The following is a 17,939-nucleotide window of genomic DNA, read 5'->3' on the forward strand; positions in this document are numbered from 1 at the left end:
TCAGCAGGGAGGTGGGGAAGTATGGGGAGGTGTAGCAACAGAAGAGTAGGTCAATGTATCAGATGAGAGAATGCATTTACTTTTAACTTTGATGGATTCTCTCATTTGTTACCATGCCTTTTACATAAAATCCAGGAATACTACATATTGTAACACCTAATCCATACTTGAAGAAAATACATTTCCTAGGAAAAAAATGTTCTTAACTTAATGCTTTATTCACATATGGAATGAGAATAGGCATGGAGAAAAAACCTTTTATACTAAGAAGTCAATCTGAATACTTGAGTATTAAGCCACTTTTTTTTTTTTTTTTAACCATTTGGGTGGAAATGCTTCCAGAATGTTAAAATAGGAATTTCAAAACCTAACAAGACTTACGGGGTTGTGGACTCCCACACTAATGGTTCTAGCCCCTAAACCCTGGCCATTTAACTTCACTTAGAAGCTTCTACCGCTCATCTGTGTCCTTCCATGCCATCAAACAGCTATGTCCTACAATGACATCCATGTACTACACTTCTAGTTGTCCCTTCTAACTGGTGACTGCTAATGTGCTATGAATCAGAAATACCAACGTGGTCATTTTACGTATAAGTAATGGTAAATAAGCTCTAATGAAGCCCTAGAGTAAATTCTCCAATTAATAAAATGAGCTTTAATAGACAAACATTTTGATATCTATATTTTTATGACCACTACACTCAGGTGAACTGCTTCTTAATATTGAAACAGATTAAAAATAAAACAAAAACATCTTTTTTCCTGATGACCAATGATAAGTCAGTGGATCTCAGCTTGGATGAAGAGGGAGTTCATGAACCCAGATGTAAGGAATATAAACTTCTGAAAATTACGTATAAAATTGTGTTGGTGTGAGTATTTTTGAGTAAAGAAGTCATTGCTTTCAGTCCATAACTTTTTAAGAATCTATAGCTTTTCATTTAAATGACTCAAAGGGAAAAAAAGGAACTATTTCTTTAATTCAATAGCTCTCAACCACCATGGCTACACATTAAAATGAGAGCTTTTAAGCAATATCCTACTCAGTTCTTAGCAAAGACCAGTATGATTCTGAAGAAAGGTTTTTGTTACCAAAATTTTTTTTTAAGTTCTCCAGGTGATTCTCATTTAAAGCTGGACTGCAAACCACTGCTCTGAATTGTGGATGTTAGTGACAGAGCAAAAGTTCAATTCTCTGATTTTGCAATGCTGCAAACATTGATATATCATTTAGCAGTGGAAGTGAAGAGCCATATATATTTGGTTTGCCTTTGAATTTACTTTATATCACCAAGTTTTCAGCTAAAAACCCCAAAACCCATGTATGTTGCCTAAGATTTTCCATCATGATAACTATAAGGAGGATTAGAAAACTTGTGCTTATACTCATTATTAAGAATTCCCCCCAAGCCAGGGTACCTGGGTGGCTCAGTGGGTTAAAGCCTCTGCCTTTAGCTCAGGTCATGATCCCAGGGTCCTGGGATCGAGTCCTGTATCGGGCTCTCTGCTCAGTGGGGAGCCTGCTTCCTCCTCTCTCTCTGCCTGCCTCTCCGCCTACTTGTGATCTCTCTCTCTCTGTGTCAAATAAATAAATAAAATCTTTAAAAAAAAATTAAAAAAAAAAAAAGAATCCTCCCAAGCCAAGGATTCCTAACCCAGGCTGTATATCAGAATCATCTTGAAGGCTTTTTTTTTGTGGGGGGGGGGGGGTTCTATTTTAATACAAACCAATTCTTCCCTCCTTAATACATAGTAAATCAGAATCTCCGAAGACTTAAAAAACAAATAAGCTATAATGCAAAAGCTCCCAAAGCTAATCTGGATGATTAGCCAAGTTTGGGAACCACTGGCTTATATTAACCCACAGAAACTTATGGCACTTTGGAACCTACTGATTTGAGTACCTGGATATTCATCTACAGAACACATACCTTTTGACTAATACAAGATTTGGAGTCTTCACAAGAAACTGCCTTCTTTGCACGTAGATGATTGATATCGTCAAAATCAGTACATTTTGGCAGAACTGCCAATCTCTCCTGAAGAGGTTCTGTCTGGACTCTATTTTGAGGAGGGGCGGAATCGCAGCAGAATTCTTTCAATTTTTCCAGAGACTTTAAAACATTCTTGGTCCTCAGACATTTCTTTGGCTCTTAGATGGCAAATCAGAAAAAAATATAACAATAGTATTTTGTTCTCATTATGTCAATTCATAACCAGGGTATGATGAAGGGGGAGTTCATGAACCCGCATTTTGTGGGAAGGAATGTACGCTTCTGAAAATTACATACAAAATTGTGTTGGTGTGAGTATTTTTCTGAGTAAAGAAGCCACTGCTTCTTTTTAGAGTAGTATTAAAACCTCTTTTTAAAGAGGGAGCTTCTCATTAAAGCAATGAATCTAACTAAAATGTGACAAGGAGATAAACATTTGGATTTAGGGTAAAGATAGCATACTGAAACATACATGTCATTTCACTTGGTCCTGAAACCCCATTACAAACTACAGTAGGGTTTTTTCTTTCTTTCTTTCTTTTTTTTTTTTAAGATATAAGCACATTAAGGACAGAGACTTTTCTCTCTGTGAAGTGACAGATACCAATAAAAAAAATCTGAAAAGAGAAGGAAAAATAGATGAATAATAACCAATTTAGCATACCTGAAAGCTAAATACTAAACCACTAGTGAAGGAAACCAAGAACCAATACCATTTGCTACACAAAATGCTTAAGGCTCAGGAATCAGGGCAGCAATACCATATGCACTAAAGGGAGATTCCAAAATAAGGAAGACTGGTTCAAAGCAAGTTGATCTCTTGACCTCTAGCCTACTCCAAGCTCAAGGGCAGCTGCGCTTCTCCACGTCAGCAGAGAACTAGAAGTTACTCTGGAAGAGGTAGAATAGGCACAGCTGAGATGGGACAACTGTGCCTGAGCCAGAGGAATAAGGGGAAATAGGGGCTTACTGTAGGCTAAGAAACCCAGCCTTTTCCTCATGAGCTCTAGAACACAGGCAGCCAGAGCTCCCCACTCCAGCCAAGAGCTGGGAAGACTCCAGACCAGGGAAATTGATCAACTTAATGGGAAAGACTTAGAGATACTGACCCCAGAGTTCTCCAAGGAAGGCTGATCATCACCATCACCCTGCCCTAACATGCCTACTATCCCACCTCCACAGCTTTACTCATGCTATGCTTTCTCCCTGAAGGCCCTTAACCCCAATTTTCACGTCAAAATCTTATCATCCATATCATCCCTCACAAAATTACTTTTCCATGAAACTCCTGCTAACTCCCTTAGCTTAAAATCATCTTTTGTCTGTGTTCCTATAATAAGATCACATTTCTCCATAGTACTTATCCCAGGCTGCCAACTGGCAGTTCTTCTTAAGCAAGCAATCCATAAAAGAAAGAAAACTATCATTTACTGTCTACTATCTACTATATGCCAGAATACATTATTTTTCCCTTTAGGGTAATACTATTAGGTAGCCACTTCTAAATATAATGAAAAAGGGACTGCATTTATAACCTCTTACCCTTCCTATTAAAGCAAAAAAACCAAAACAAACAAACAAACCAAAAAAAAAAAAAACCAACTCTGAGAGCAAGAATTGTGTTTGGTCTACTCCTATGAGTTTAAAACTTCTCATATTTATATTTAGCTTTATATGCTTATTTATATTTAAACCTCTTTTCACACATAAATTGTATCTTGTCTCCTAATAATCTTGTAGCTGGAATAATGTATATTTGAATCTCTTTCAAATTACTCTCCACTTTTCAAAATAAATACTTGAATCACTCTTCAGAAGTATACTGTAAGTGTGTATATTATACAAGGACTTCCCTCCTATGGATATTAAAAAACCTTCCTGGGATGGGGGTGGTTTTCCAGTCTTGGGGTTGTACTCATTAAAAGTCTGAATTTATTTATACTGCATTATGATTGTACTCACTTCAGTAGCACATATACTATAAGCATTAAGATAGTGAATATTTGTATTTATCAAAATACTTCTGAGATAGAATTCCATATTATGTTTATCTGTAATTCAAATAAGAATATTAATAACATAAAAAGTCAACTCTGCATTCTGACCCATGTAGATTTTATTTATTAAGGAGGGCCAAGTATATATACCCTGTCTCATCTGCTCTTCCTACAACGTGACGCTGATACTCCTGCGTTGAGAGGTGGAATCGAAGGTCACTTCCCTTGAATAAAGGCAGGCCTTCCTAACTAACTCAACCAACAGAGTAAGGCATGTTAACTTCTGAAGCTAGATCTTAAAAGTCAATACAACTTCTGTCTGACTCTCAGGGTGCTCATCCTTGGAGACTCAAGCTATAAGGAAACTCAAACTAGCTCACAAAGAAAGACCAGTGGTGTGCTTAATGAAGCCAGTTGATATTGGCTTACCAGAGGTAACTGTTAAACCTTCAAGAATTTTCTGAGGCAAGAGTCAAACACAGCCATGATTACAAATTACAAATTAGATTACAAATTAGATTATGTCAACTTACAATTAAATAAACAAAGGTATTAAAAACAAAGGTAATAAATAATCAAACCTCATCATTTTTTAAAACTGTTACTACATTTTACTATTACCTATGTTCTTTTTTTTAATTACCTATGTCCTAAAGGTTATTAATATCCATTTTTTAAATATGGTAGAAATACTATATAATATGTTACTGCTACTATGTATTCCTTCCCAACTCTAGAAAAATCAAACTTTAGGAACAGAACTATTCTAAGCCTTCTCTTCCAAAACTTAAAAACAATCCTTAAAAAGATCAAACTGATGCACAAAGAATTTAACTGCATGCCAGAATAAACTCCAACATTCTTTAAAGAAATCCCAAACCCAACACACGATAACACAGAATTCAAAATATCTGTGATCCAAACAATTACTTACTAAACATGAAAAAAAGCAGGAAATAATAATTAAGAGATACAGACCCAGAAATGACAGAGATGACAGAATTAACAGATATGAACATGAAAACATATTATAAATACATTCCACATAATCAAAAAGGTAAAGAAAAACATGAACATAAAGAGAAGTAAAATGAAAGATTTGGATTTTGGAGTTCTGTTTGGTTTTGGTAACAGCTTTTCACTATTTTTCACAGAGAGAAAAAGGTGATTTCTTTTAAAAGAACAAAACAGAACTTCTAAAGGTTAAATATACCTATCTGAGATTAATATTTTACTGAATGAGATGGATGGCAAATTAGACACCACAAAAGAAAAGATTATGGAATTTGAAAACATAGTAGAACTGTTCCAAAATGAAGCACAAGGAGACCTAAAACTGGAAAACAAATAAAAGAGCTGGACTCACAGATGCTCCTTTCCCTTTTTTTGAGCACCATTTTTAACAAGTCACAAAAAGTCTTGTTTCAAAACATTCTAAGTCAATTGCCTTGTTGACAACAGAAAAGATTTATCATTCTCTTTAAGTATACATCTCCATTTCTATAGTTATTTAATACTAACACTTTCATGTTGACCCTAAATTTCACCTTTTGGGGAAGGAAAGATATCTTACATTCTTGATTCACTGAACTGAGACTTTTCTTTTTACTTTCTTTTTATCTCATTCTCTGCCTAATTTTCTGGGGATAATGAAAAAAGAAGGATTTTCGGGACGCCTGGGTGGCTCAGTTGGTTAAGCAGCTGCCTTCGGCTCAGGTCATGATCCCAGCGTCCTGGGATCGAGTCCCACATCGGGCTCCTTGCTTGGCAGGGAGCCTGCTTCTCCCTCTGCCTCTGCCTGCCACTCTGTCTGCCTGTGCTTGCTCTCGCTTCTCTCTATGACAAATAAATAAAATAAAAAAATCTTTAAAAAAAAAAAAAAAAAAAAAAAAGAAGGATTTTCTGTTAGACTTTATAACAAATCCTCTGAGGCCAACAACTAAAGAAATAGTGCTCAATCATCTATAAATCCAACACCACCCCTAGAAGTCAACTATCTCAGAAATGGTGGTTTTATCCAAAGACTTTTAGCATACAGAACAAGCACTTCCATGCTAAAAAAAGGACAGGGTAGATTTACATAACCTGACATTGGAAACTGTTCAAAATGTTCTGTTAAGTGGAAAATGATAGCTGCAAATTAATACACATAGTATAATACAATTTACAAAATACAGTTGAACTTAAACAACATTGTTTAAACTACATAGGTTCACTTACTTGGGGATTTTTTTTTTCAATAAATACAGTACACTACTATAAATGTATTTTCTCTTCCTTATGATTTTCTTAACATTTTCTTTCCTTTAGCTTACTTCATTGTAAAAATATGGTATGCAATATATATTACATATAAAATATGTTTTAATCGACTGCTTATGTTATCAGTAGGATTTCCTATCAATGGTAGGCTATTAGTAGTTAAGTTCTGGGGAAGTCAAAAAGTTCTACATGGATTTTCAACTATGCAGGGCATCAGTGCCCCTCACCCCCATGTTGTTCAAGGGCCAAATGTATTATTACTAAGTAATTTGTGGGTCTTTGTGTATACATGTAGATGTGTATAAATAGCGAAACTTGGAAAAATATTCAGTAGCCCCCTAAAATTACCATAAGGTCTCACTAAAAGAGAAAGATGATTGGGTCTTTCATTGTCTACCCTTTACATATTTGTATTATTTGAAATTTTTATAACAAGAATGCTTTACTTTTATAATCAGGACAAAAATTAGCTAAGAGAAATAAAAGAGAAAATGGGGAGAACTATAGGCAAATTGCAGAACTCCAGCTCTACCACCACACCCCCAAAGCCCTACTCAAACCACCACTTATGGAAGGGCCACTCTACTCAACCACAATGGAGACCTTTGTCCATAAAGGAAAAAAATGGCACAACTCTCCAATAACATCCTCTGCTCTCTGGAGAATACAGTATCTGTGCCACAACTAGTGAGAACGAACAATCATGACCATAGGACTCACCAGCATTCCCAAACTTTATTGAATCACTTCCTCCTTCCTTTTCTTGGACTTTCTTTGCTTTCTTTTGAACAGGCCCATCACTCTCCAGTGGTCTCTTTTTACTGCTGCCAACTTCTGCAACCTATATTAGAAAATGATGTGTTATCTCTAATCTCAAAACTTGATGTATGTGAAATAATTTAAGCTTCACTTCTGAATAACAAGGTTCTCGCCATCCCACTACTTATGAAATCACATACCTTCAGACTTGGAAAGACCTATATATATAGATACTCTCCATACTGTTATGAAAGACAATGTGGAGACCAGAAGTCATGAGTCTCAGCACTTCAAGCCCTCCTAGAATTAATTAGAACCAGGGTTTATACCTTTCTTTACTCAATCAGCCTTCACCTATCTCAGATTATAAAACCTGAGTCACCCTACTTACCAATGTTAAATAAAATACCTTTTAAAAAAATATATCCATTTAGGAAAGGTGAAATTAGATACATAACAAAAGAACACTACCATTTTTGAAACGTCAGTGTTAATTGTAATTTAACTGTTTCATGTTCAAACTTGGCTTATGTTCACCACCAAAGATACCACAAGGCTATAAACTATGTACTGGCAGGAATCCTGTCAAAAATTAAGTCCTTCACAAAATACCCTCTACATAGTAGGTGTAAAATAAAATCTTGGTATAGTCATGAAATGTAAACTATCACCAAAAATCAAAAAATCCAGGGGCACCTGGATGGTTCAGTCGGTTAAGCGTGTGCCTTCAGCCCAGGTCATGATCCTCCCGCTCCACCCACAAGTCTTGGGATGGAGTCCCAAAATGGGCTCCCCGCTGGGTGAGGGAGTCTGCTTCTCCCTCTACCCCTCCCCCTGCTTGTGTGTTCTCTCCCCAAGTGCTCTCTGTCAAATAAATACAATCTTTAAACAAAAATCAAAAACAGGAGAGAACTCACTCTGTGAAAGAAATGTAAATGAAGACTTTGTAGCTAGGCTGTCATCCGTATTAGAACTTGGAGGGTGGCTAAAAGTCAGTCTGCAATCCCTTTCCACATCCTCAGCTGTTGTTATTGTTTGTTTTTTAAAATTTTATTTATTTATTTGTCAGCGAGAGAGGGCACAAGCAGGGGGAGCAGCAGACAGAGGGAGAAGCAGGCTCCAGCTCAGCAAGGAGCCCAATGCAGTACTGGATCCCAGGAGCCTGGGATCATGACCTGAGCTAAAAACAGATGCTTTACCGACTGAGCCACGCAGACGTCCCAACACATCCTCAACAAGTGTTGGGATCAGGAAGTTGCTGCATCAGGAAGCCTCGGTGAGGGCTCAACCTTGGACTTTCCCTGCTGGCAGTTTGGAAAAAACAAAACCAACTATTTTACTCAGGTGAACGGTGGTAAGCAACAGGAAGGATTCAATCACAACCATTCACATCTGCACCCCTTTAAACCTAATCCAGCCAAATTGTGTATCAAACTTTACAATCAGCCAAAAGAAGTGTAGTCGCTGAGGAACTGTACAATATGACTGCTTTTACCCTATTCGCTTGAAATATTGAGCACTGCTGTTGCATGCTTAAAAACTAGAGACTTAGCGTCCATTTATTCCAGTTACTTAGCCAAGTATACACAAATAAGGTAAATAAAGCTCCTCTTTTACCTTCAATCCAGATTTTTTTTTTTAAGGCTGGGGAGGTAAAATGGAGGTTAAAAGATGTATTCTTTGCCCACAAGCCCCTACCCTCATCAGAATGGAAGTCCGGAGACCTGAGCTCCTGTTTCGAGTCTGCCATTAAGTACCCGCGCGACCTTGGCCTCAAGTCTATTACTCCTAGTGGAAACTACAACGTGAACTGCGCGGAGAATGGAGGCCAGCCTGGCTTTTCCCGCCTTCTCCTTTCAGAGCCCTGCCCCTCTCTCTTCCGGCCGTCTCATCTCGCCGATTCTCGCGCACTATCCCCACCTCCTCCCGCTCCACCCACAAGTACGGTTCCCGCCCCCGCCCACCTTGCCCCGCCCCATCTCCTGCTGGCCCCGCCCTGTCCTAGACCAAACCCACCACGTGTGGCGGCAAGTGAGGCGGGAAAGTGGACGCTAGGGGCGCTGCGGAGTCAGAGTCAGGGTCGGCCTTGTCGGCTGCACCCGTGGGGGACGAGGAGGACTTCAGGCTTCCCGTAGACTGGAAGAATCTGCTCAAAACCGCTTGCCCTGCAGGGGCTGGGCCGGTGGTAGCGGCACGGCCAAAGGCAGGTTTCCGGCCCGACATCGCACGATACAGAGCAACACCGCCCAGGCAGGGCCGAGCCAGGAGCGCGAGCCCGCGGCCGCAGGTCCCCGGCGTCTGCGGGCGCGAGCACGTCACGACCCTGCGGAGCGCCGGGGCGGGGGGCGGAGTCTCGGCTGCACAAATGGGACTGAGGAGGCGGGGTGGCCGCAATTTCGCGCCAAGCGCGGCCGGTTGCCTCCCGTGGTGGCGAGCTAGCTAGGAGGTGTTTACAGCTGCTGTCATGGTTCGTACGCTAAACTGCATCGCCGCTGTTTCCCAGAACATGGGCATCGGCAAGAACGGGGACCTGCCCTGGCCCCCGCTCAGGTACTTGCCGGGCCGGGGCGGTCGATTGGGTTTGGAAGAGCTAGCGCGGGGTCGCGCAGACACTTGCGGCGGGAGGGAGGGGGACGGACTTGGCACCCGAGAGGACGCGAGCTGGACCTGGTCTTCCTTCCGCCATCTGGAGCCGGGAGGCCAAGTTATTGATTTCCGTCTGCCCCTGCTGCCCGGCGAGGACATGTTCCCCCGCGGCTCCCTGCATCAGAACAAAGTCCCTGTCCTAGAGATCCCTCCACTCCACTCGCTCCCCTCCCTGCCAGCGCAGCGCCTGTGGGTCGCGTTAGAGCTGGAGCCCGCGGGATAATATTCTGAGTAACGCTGTTTGTCTAACTTGTAGGAACGAATTCAAGTTTTTCCAAAGAATGACCACAACCTCCTCAGTAGAAGGTAATGTGGGATTTTTAGGAGATTGAGGTTTGGGAAACATCTTGCTGAGTAAGCTTACCAGTGCAGATTTTTACTTAAATGAAAAGTTATCCGTGTTAATCTGGGACTTTTTACCTTACCACTCATTTGTATGCAGTTCCCAAGGTTTGTCATACCACCACCCACCCCCACCCCCAAGAAAAAAGTTCATTCAAATTTTATATGGGCAGGCGTACAGTTGAGGTACTGGGCAGAATTAGCATCTAGCTGCAGGTTTCAGTGAAGATTAGAGAGCATGGAAAAGAAATCAGAGGAGACCTTTGCCATAGTCCCCTGCAGGATATGATAGGGTCTGAAGGAGGGCAGTGAAGAGGAGAGAAGTCCAAAAAACAGTTCCATGACACTCAGTATGGAGATAAGGAAGGTGAAGGGGATGCAGGAGGGATCCAGAATGAACTTTTAGATGCTAAATTTAATGACAGTTGAATAATCCTGGGTGAAGTGGAGAATAAAGGAGTGGACAACAGTGTGCAGTTGTTAATAGTGCTAATTTTGAGTTTGGGGATTGCAGATACAGGCAAGTAGATGAGTTGAGCTGCTGGAGAGAAGAGGATAACCAAGGAAAAGAATATGGTGGTGGGATACTCGTTTAAAACCTAAGAGACATGTATTTGGTCACAGGAGAAGGAATAGCAGAATAAAAGGGAAATGGTAAGTGAGCCAGAAGCACATGCAGCATAACTTTAACAGGACAGATACAGGTTCGTGGATCTGGGACTTAGGTCCGTGGTAGAGACAAGATAGCAAGAGTTTGAAGCTTAAGGAATTGATATGAACCACTCTCTAGAATCCGAAGTATGATCTAGTGATAGAAAGAGCATCCAATGTCTGGCTTGTTTGCTAGTGTTCAGTAAATACAGTACTTGTTGGATGAGTGGATGGAAGGGTATTGAAGGTATGTTGGCTTTTTTCCTTTTTTCTTTTCCTTTCTTCTTTTTCCCCCCAACGTCTTTGTATGCTCTTCACTTATGTCCACCTTAATTGTTAGGCCAGGTCTGTACCATTTCTCTCACCAGAATTCCTCACCTAATGGCTCTGTTATTTTTGATACTTGGTATCTCTTTACTAGCACCTAGAGCTCTGTCTTTGAAAATGCAGTGCAAATCACATAAGGGGCACCGTGAATAATTGGGGGTTTAATTCTTGGAGGAAAAAACTTTCCAAATACAGAAAAACACTTAGTCTTACTACTTGTATTTATAACTGTTAGTATTTTTAAATAAAATCATGCTAATGATAATTCTTTGAAACAGACACATGTACTTCTTTTGCTATCCTGTCAGAATATATCAAGAATTATAGAAATGTGTATATTCCTTTATCCAGATATCTGACTCCCAGGATTTTTTCCTAAGTAATTAAACCAAAAATGGAAGCTATGTGTATAAAGTTTCCATAAAGCATTATACTTGAAAGAAGCACAATTGAAAGTGTTACAGCTTTTTTTTTTTTTTTTAAAGATTTTATTTATTCATTTGAGAGAGAGACAGCATGAGTGAGGAGAAGGTCAGAGGAAGAAGCAGACTTCCCATGGAGCTGGGAGCCCGATGCGGGACTCGATCCCGGGACTCCGGGATCATGACCTGAGCCGAAGGCAGTCGTCCAACCAACTGAGCCACCCAGGCATCCCAAAAGTGTTATAGCTTTTTAATTGAGTGGAATATTAAGCACTTATCTTTAAAAGTATGATTGTTAGGGGTGCGTGCGTGGCTCAGTGGGTTAAGCCACTGCCTTCAACTCAAGTCATGATCTCAGGGTCCTGGGATCAAGCCCCACATCTGGCTCTCTGCTTAGTGGGAGAGCCTGAGTCCCCCTCTCTCTCTGCCTGCCTCTCTGCCTACTTGTGATCTCTCTCTCTATCTGTCAAATAAATAAGTAAATCTTTAATAAAATAAAATAAAATAAAAGTATGACTATTAATATGCCTACAAAGTATACAAATATGAATAATACTGTCATATCAAACAGTTAAACAAGTCTTCAATCCCCACAGTAACCCTAGAAGTAGGAACTACTGTTATCTCCATTTTATAAATAAGGAAAGTAAGACACAGAAGATTAACATGACTTGTTCAGTAGATGACTGAATACACTGAACTTGGGCACTTTGCCCCAGAATCTTGGCTCTTCACTATTATACATGATTGCAGTTGAGTAAATATTGGATATGAATTGGATAATACCAGAGGGGGAAAAGGTTACTATATTTAGGAAATGGGTGATAAATGTAAATTTTGGTAAGCCTGTTTTAAATTTTTATTTTCAGTACAAATCCACTAGATGTCACTATGACAATCATATCTGTGTGTGTGTGTGTGTATGTGTGTGTGTGTGTGTGTGTATGAATATATGGAACTATATACTCCCCAAATATTCTTTTTATGTGATTTTCTAGGTAAACAGAACTTGGTGATTATGGGTAGAAAGACATGGTTCTCTATTCCTGAGAAGAATCGACCTTTAAAGGATAGAATTAATTTAGTTCTCAGCAGAGACCTCAAGTAAGTGCTATAATAAATTCACCACAAAAAAATCATGTTTCATTTCTTAGGGTGGAGGTCAGTGTATGACAGTGTAAATACAGTTTATTGATCAAGCTGCCTAATATCATAAAGGTAATTTACAGAAAATGAATAAGCAGTTACATGACAGTAACTCACTCTGCTATTTAAGGGATTGATTTCACCACTGTAAAAAGTCACATTAAATCTCAAATGTGGTAACAGATTTGCCAGTTTCCTTAAACTGTTACTCTGTAGGCTCAAGTATCATTTATATAAAATAAATAGTAACTTTTTTCCTAGTTTCACATATGTTTTGGGATTTGCCAGGATTAAGTGTTTTATCCCTGTTCTGGACTCTGCCCTCAATATAATAAGATAGAAATTTTAGGATGGGCTAAAAATCAGTCATAATCTTATGTCCTATTCCTAGTTTACCACAACGCCCAAATAACATTTTATACTTGTATTCCTTACCCAGTGTCTACAGGTAAAAAATTTGAAAGTACTGAAGTCAACCTAAGGATCCTAGAGAGAAAGGACTGTCTCCATTTGGCCTGTGCTAGGAATTTTCCTGTCCTCCAGTCTAACACTGGAGTACATAGTTACTCCAGTGATGATGTGTTAATCCAGTGATGATTGCATTGATGCTTGGAAATGTCCGGAGGATTTCATTCCAAGGAATTAGTTTATACATTTTTGGGTGCCAGCTAGACAAGTCCAAAATTGTGGGGCCGGCCATAGGGAAGGGCATGCTGGAGCTTTACAGCAAGGGCTGAAGTTGCTGACTGTAGATGGAATTTCTTCCTCAAGGAAGCCTCAGATTTGCTCTGAAGGCTTAAAACCGATTTAATTCTGCCCATCCATACTGAAGTTATCGAATTATCAACTTTAATCACTTCCATAATATGCCTTCAAGCAACACCTAGATTAGTGTCTGAATAATCAAGGACTATAGCCCAACCAAGTGAACCCCTCAAAGACCATCACATCATGGGAAGGAAAAGACATTATACACCATTGGCTAAGGGGGATCAGGCTTATATAGATTTTCTACCAAGTCCTTTCTAGGATAGCATAGGTAAAAACGTGAAAGAAGATCTACCAGAATATTTGCACTGGTTACCTCTGGATCATGAGGAATATGTTGATGTGCATCTTGCCATCTGCTGCAGTCTTCGTACTGTTCTCTTCCTTTTGGTTGCTAGGATATTCTGGTTATCTCATCGCTTGGTAGAATTCAAATTCACAGACTGTATTGCCATTCCCAGAAACTCTTTAGTAGCATATTCTTGAATACTAGTCAAGTTTATTTATGGCTAGCTTGAGCTAAAACAAACATAAAGAAATCTCAGTGGGGAACATACTCAGTTGAGCCAGCAAATCTCCTCAAATGATGAGTCTAATTTCTTCTTTATGACCCCCACCTGTGGTGTACGTAATTGGGTTTGGTTGTTTTCTTATGTGTTTATATATAACATTTGTTGCTATATTTTGCTTGTTTTTTTTAGAGGCAGAAAATTTCAAAAGTCTTTATTATCAAGGAAAAAAGGTTATCAGTTATGAACACGTCTTACAGTTTATTTTTTGCCCTTTCTTCTAGTTCCCTACTTGAAGGTCAGTTATACACATAACCTGAGCACCTGCTGTGTGCCAGACAGTGCTAGATTTATTCTTGTAATCACTAGCTCATGCGGTCTTTTGGAAATACTCAATTTTTCATCACCACCCTCTAATGTAAGATGAAACTGAGTCCTCAAGGTAATCCCAGAATTTGGGGCCAAATACTAATTATTTTGGATAACTAGTTCCCTAAAGTATAGGGAGAGAGTGCTTTTCCAAAGCTATCTAGACAATCAAGTTGTGGCTTTAAAAGAAATATTATGTAGCCACATTTGGGACCCAGATTGACATTTTCTCAAAATGTTAAACATAGAGTTAAGAGTTATTGTATGACCCAGCAGTTCTACTTCTTGGTTTACAAAATGAAGAAAAAATAAAAACATATGACCACACAAGGTCAAATGTTCATAGCAGCATCATACATAATTGCCAAAATAGAAACATCCCAGATGTCCATCAGCTAATGAATGGATAAACAAAGTAGCTTATATCCATAGAATGGAATATTATTCCACAATAAAAGAAGAACCAATGTATGCTACAACATGGATAATGTTTGAAAACAGTATGCTGAGTGAAAAAAGCCAGAAGAAAAAGGCCACATAATTCCATCTATGTGAAATTCCTAGAATCAGATTCATAGACAAACTAGATTACTGGTTTTCTTGGAGAGGGTGGGCATGGGGAATGAATGCTAACAGATACAGGCTTTCTTTTTGTGGGGATAGAAATGTTCTAAAAGTAGGTAGTGGTGGAGCACCTGGGCGGCTCAGTGGGTTAAGCCTCTGCCTTTGGCTGGTATCATGATCTCAGGGTCCTGGAATCGGGCCCCACATTGGGCTCCCTGCTCAGTGAGGAGTCTGCTTCCCCCTCTCTCTCTGCCTGCTTCTCTGCCTACTTGTGATTTCTGTCTCTGTCAAATAAGTAAATGAAATCATTAAAAATAAATAAATAAAAGTAGGTAGTGGTGATGGTTTTACAACTCTGTGACTACACCAAAAATTTGCCAAGTTCTACACAAAAGGGTAGATTGTATGGTATATGATTTATATCTCAATAAAGTATTTTTTTAAGGCTTTGGAACCAAAAATTTATGTAAATTTTACCATAATGCTGTAACTTTGACAGCATCTTCGATAAATCCAAAATTCCTTCCATGATATAAGATGTTGTAAATTGTTTCCAGCCCATAAAAGTTACCTGACATTCCATAGTAGTATAATTTTTATGGTCTCACTATTATCATCCACAGTGATTAAAGCTTTCTGTCTTTTCTCACCACCACTCACACATTTAGTATAGCAAAGACTTAATCTGTCTTCTAATGTCTGCTCTGGTACCTACTAATTTTGTGGCTTCAAGTTTTATTAACTTTAAGCCTTGCCGAAACCCAGTTTCCTTATCTACTAAATGGGATTAATAATGAGAACTTCTTAGGGTGATTTTGAGGGTTAATTGAAATTTTGTATATTAAATTTCTGGCACACAGAGAGTACCCTATCAATATCAGCTCCTACTCTCAACCTTTGCTATTTGAGCAAAATTACCTTATTTTATATCTTACAGAAAATATTAATATTAATGGAAACACAGTGAACAGGCTTGTGTTCTTACTTTTACCCCAACATCTAACTTTGTTCTTCTTTCCCTCAGTTTTAAGGTTCATAATCAGAACCCTCCCCTTCCCCCCACCACTTTATTCTAGACTTCCATTTTCTCATGTCGTCAAGCCCTTGCTGTGTTGTCCCACCCTTTATTATTATTATTTTTAAAGATTTTATTTATTTATTTGACAGAACGGGATCACAGGAAGGCAGAGAGAGAGGGGGGAAATCAGGCTCCCTGCCAACCAGAGAGCCTGATTCGGGGCTCGATCCCAGGACCCTGAGATCATGACCTGAGCCGAAGGCAGAGGTTTAACCCACTGAGCCACCCACCACCCTTTATCATATTAAACCTCACCACAGATTACTTCTACTTTGAACTTTCTTGGAGCTTTTTGTTAAATAACTTTAGTGACTTCAGTCACTATCATCTATCGCTTTTGTGTTTTGAACATGTTTTTCTCTCTGAGATGCTCTGCTAAGGGATCTTTCTCCAAGGAGTATTCTCCCTCATCGCTGCACCCAGAAGATACATCCCCTCTGCTCCTCTGGCATCCTCCATGCGTCCCCATTGCGTGTCCTTCAATTTCTCTGCCTGCCAGTGGTACAGGGAGTGCTGTTCTTTTTCTTTTTGTCTCTATTCCCAGCATTTAGCATATCCCTTAGCAAAGCAGGGATTCAGAAATTTTCATAGAATAAATGACCAATAGGTGATTTATAAATCTAGGACCATCCTGTTTTCTAACCTGCCTTTTTTCCCCCCATTTGATATATGGAAAGATTAATTTCTGTAAATATTTGTAGTGGCTGCATAGTATTCAATTAAGAGGATAGAACCTACTTGAACCAATTTTCAATAGTCGGACATCCCATTTCAAAGACTGAGTTTGAAAGGCTTTAAATTGAACTTTTTTTTTAAAATTTTTGGTTATGATGTGATTCTAGCCTAGGGTTTTTTGTTTTGCAATAAGCTTTCCCAACAGTCTCTAGGGAAATTGAGGCAGAATTTCATCTGCCACATCATCCTCTTTCACATCAGGCACAGTGGAAAAGATAATGTTTATATGGTACCCTGCGGTAATCAAATGAGGCTGCTCGAGGCCAGAGGACACTGGTCTTAGGGATTGCCTAAATTAGACCACACTATCCTGAGGTCTGAGGGTTCTAGAATAGGACACCTTTGTAGTGTGTGACCATCAGCTGAGAATCTTGTCTGTGTGGGAAGTTGCAGCTCAAGACTCCAGCATCAGGCTGCTGGAGTTCAAATCCCAGGTCCACCATTTCCTAGCTCTCTAACCACTGGTTTCTTAATGTCTCAGCCTCAGTATCCTCTATAAACAGGAATAAAAGTACTTACAAAGGACTGCTGTTCACATTAAGTGGTATGATGCATGTAAAGCACTGCCTCATCCCACTATATGGGAGAACAAGGGGGCACTGCATAAATGTTAGATATTTTCTTTCTACTATAACTATCCATCAGGTAAAAAGCAGCCTCTTTTGAATAGGGCCTTTAAAGAGAAGGATGGAGAGGCACCTGGGTGACCCAGTTGGTTAAGTATCTGCCTTCGACTCAGGTCATGATCCCAGATTCCTGGGATCAAGCCCAGCATTGGGCTCCCTGCTCATCAGGGAAACCTGCTTGTCCCTATCCCTTTGTCCCTCCCTCTGCTCGTTCTTTCTCTCTCTATCTATCAAATAAATAAATAGAATCTTAAAAAAAAAAAAAAACAGGATGGAAATATCATTAGAGTGCCTATAATGTACATTACCTTTCTTTTAATCTTCATCCCAGCCCTCTGAGAGAATTCACTCTTAAGTTTGTAACAAGATATCAAGCATATTCTCTTGTTCCTTGACTGCATACAACCACATACCAATTATCTCTTGTCAGGGAATACAGTCTCTGTTAGCTTAGGATAAATATAGGAAGGAAATTTAGCAATGAAATAAGTCACAATATTGAGTGCTTGCTATATTCTGTTTACTTTGGTAGTTTCTAGGATTTGTGCTTTCACAGAATGAATACAGTGGGCTAATGAACTCAAACATTAGCTCAACTTCTTGCTAATTTTTTTCTACCTGTCTTGGATCAAGGGTTTTCTGTGAAACTTATTCCTAAACTGCTAAGTAGCAACATTTTGCAGAATCATTTCCTCTATGTCTCTATGATAACTAAAATCTGAAACAAATCCTTTGTTTTCC

General features: G+C 39.3%; 2 protein-coding genes across 4 annotated transcripts in view; one reads left to right on the forward strand and one right to left on the reverse strand.

The window, feature by feature from the left end:
* The window catches only part of MSH3 (mutS homolog 3), a gene marked incomplete at its 5' end in the record, with an annotated part of 182,047 nt that extends 172,809 nt beyond the window's left edge, over nucleotides 1–9,238 (reverse strand). The window contains 3 exon segments of the mRNA XM_082724737.1: nucleotides 1,935–2,155; nucleotides 6,977–7,097; nucleotides 9,032–9,238. Of these exon segments, the coding sequence (XP_082580863.1) occupies nucleotides 1,935–2,155; nucleotides 6,977–7,097; nucleotides 9,032–9,238 (549 nt within the window).
* DHFR (dihydrofolate reductase) overlaps nucleotides 9,062–17,939 on the forward strand; it is a 31,165-nt gene continuing 22,287 nt past the window's right edge. For 2 of the 3 annotated variants that reach the window (XM_082724760.1, XM_082724761.1), the window contains exons 1-3: nucleotides 9,086–9,565; nucleotides 9,918–9,967; nucleotides 12,402–12,507. In XM_082724760.1, the coding sequence (XP_082580886.1) occupies nucleotides 9,480–9,565; nucleotides 9,918–9,967; nucleotides 12,402–12,507 (242 nt within the window). In that variant the 5' untranslated portion in view covers nucleotides 9,086–9,479. Of the gene's footprint in view, nucleotides 9,566–9,917; nucleotides 9,968–12,401; nucleotides 12,508–17,939 lie in introns of all 3 variants that reach the window. The other variant, XR_014310109.1, reaches the window with a different exon arrangement.

The sequence above is a fragment of the Mustela nivalis genome (assembly GCF_964662115.1).
Source record: "Mustela nivalis genome assembly, chromosome: 3".
In the NCBI taxonomy this organism is placed as follows: Eukaryota; Metazoa; Chordata; class Mammalia; order Carnivora; family Mustelidae; genus Mustela; species Mustela nivalis.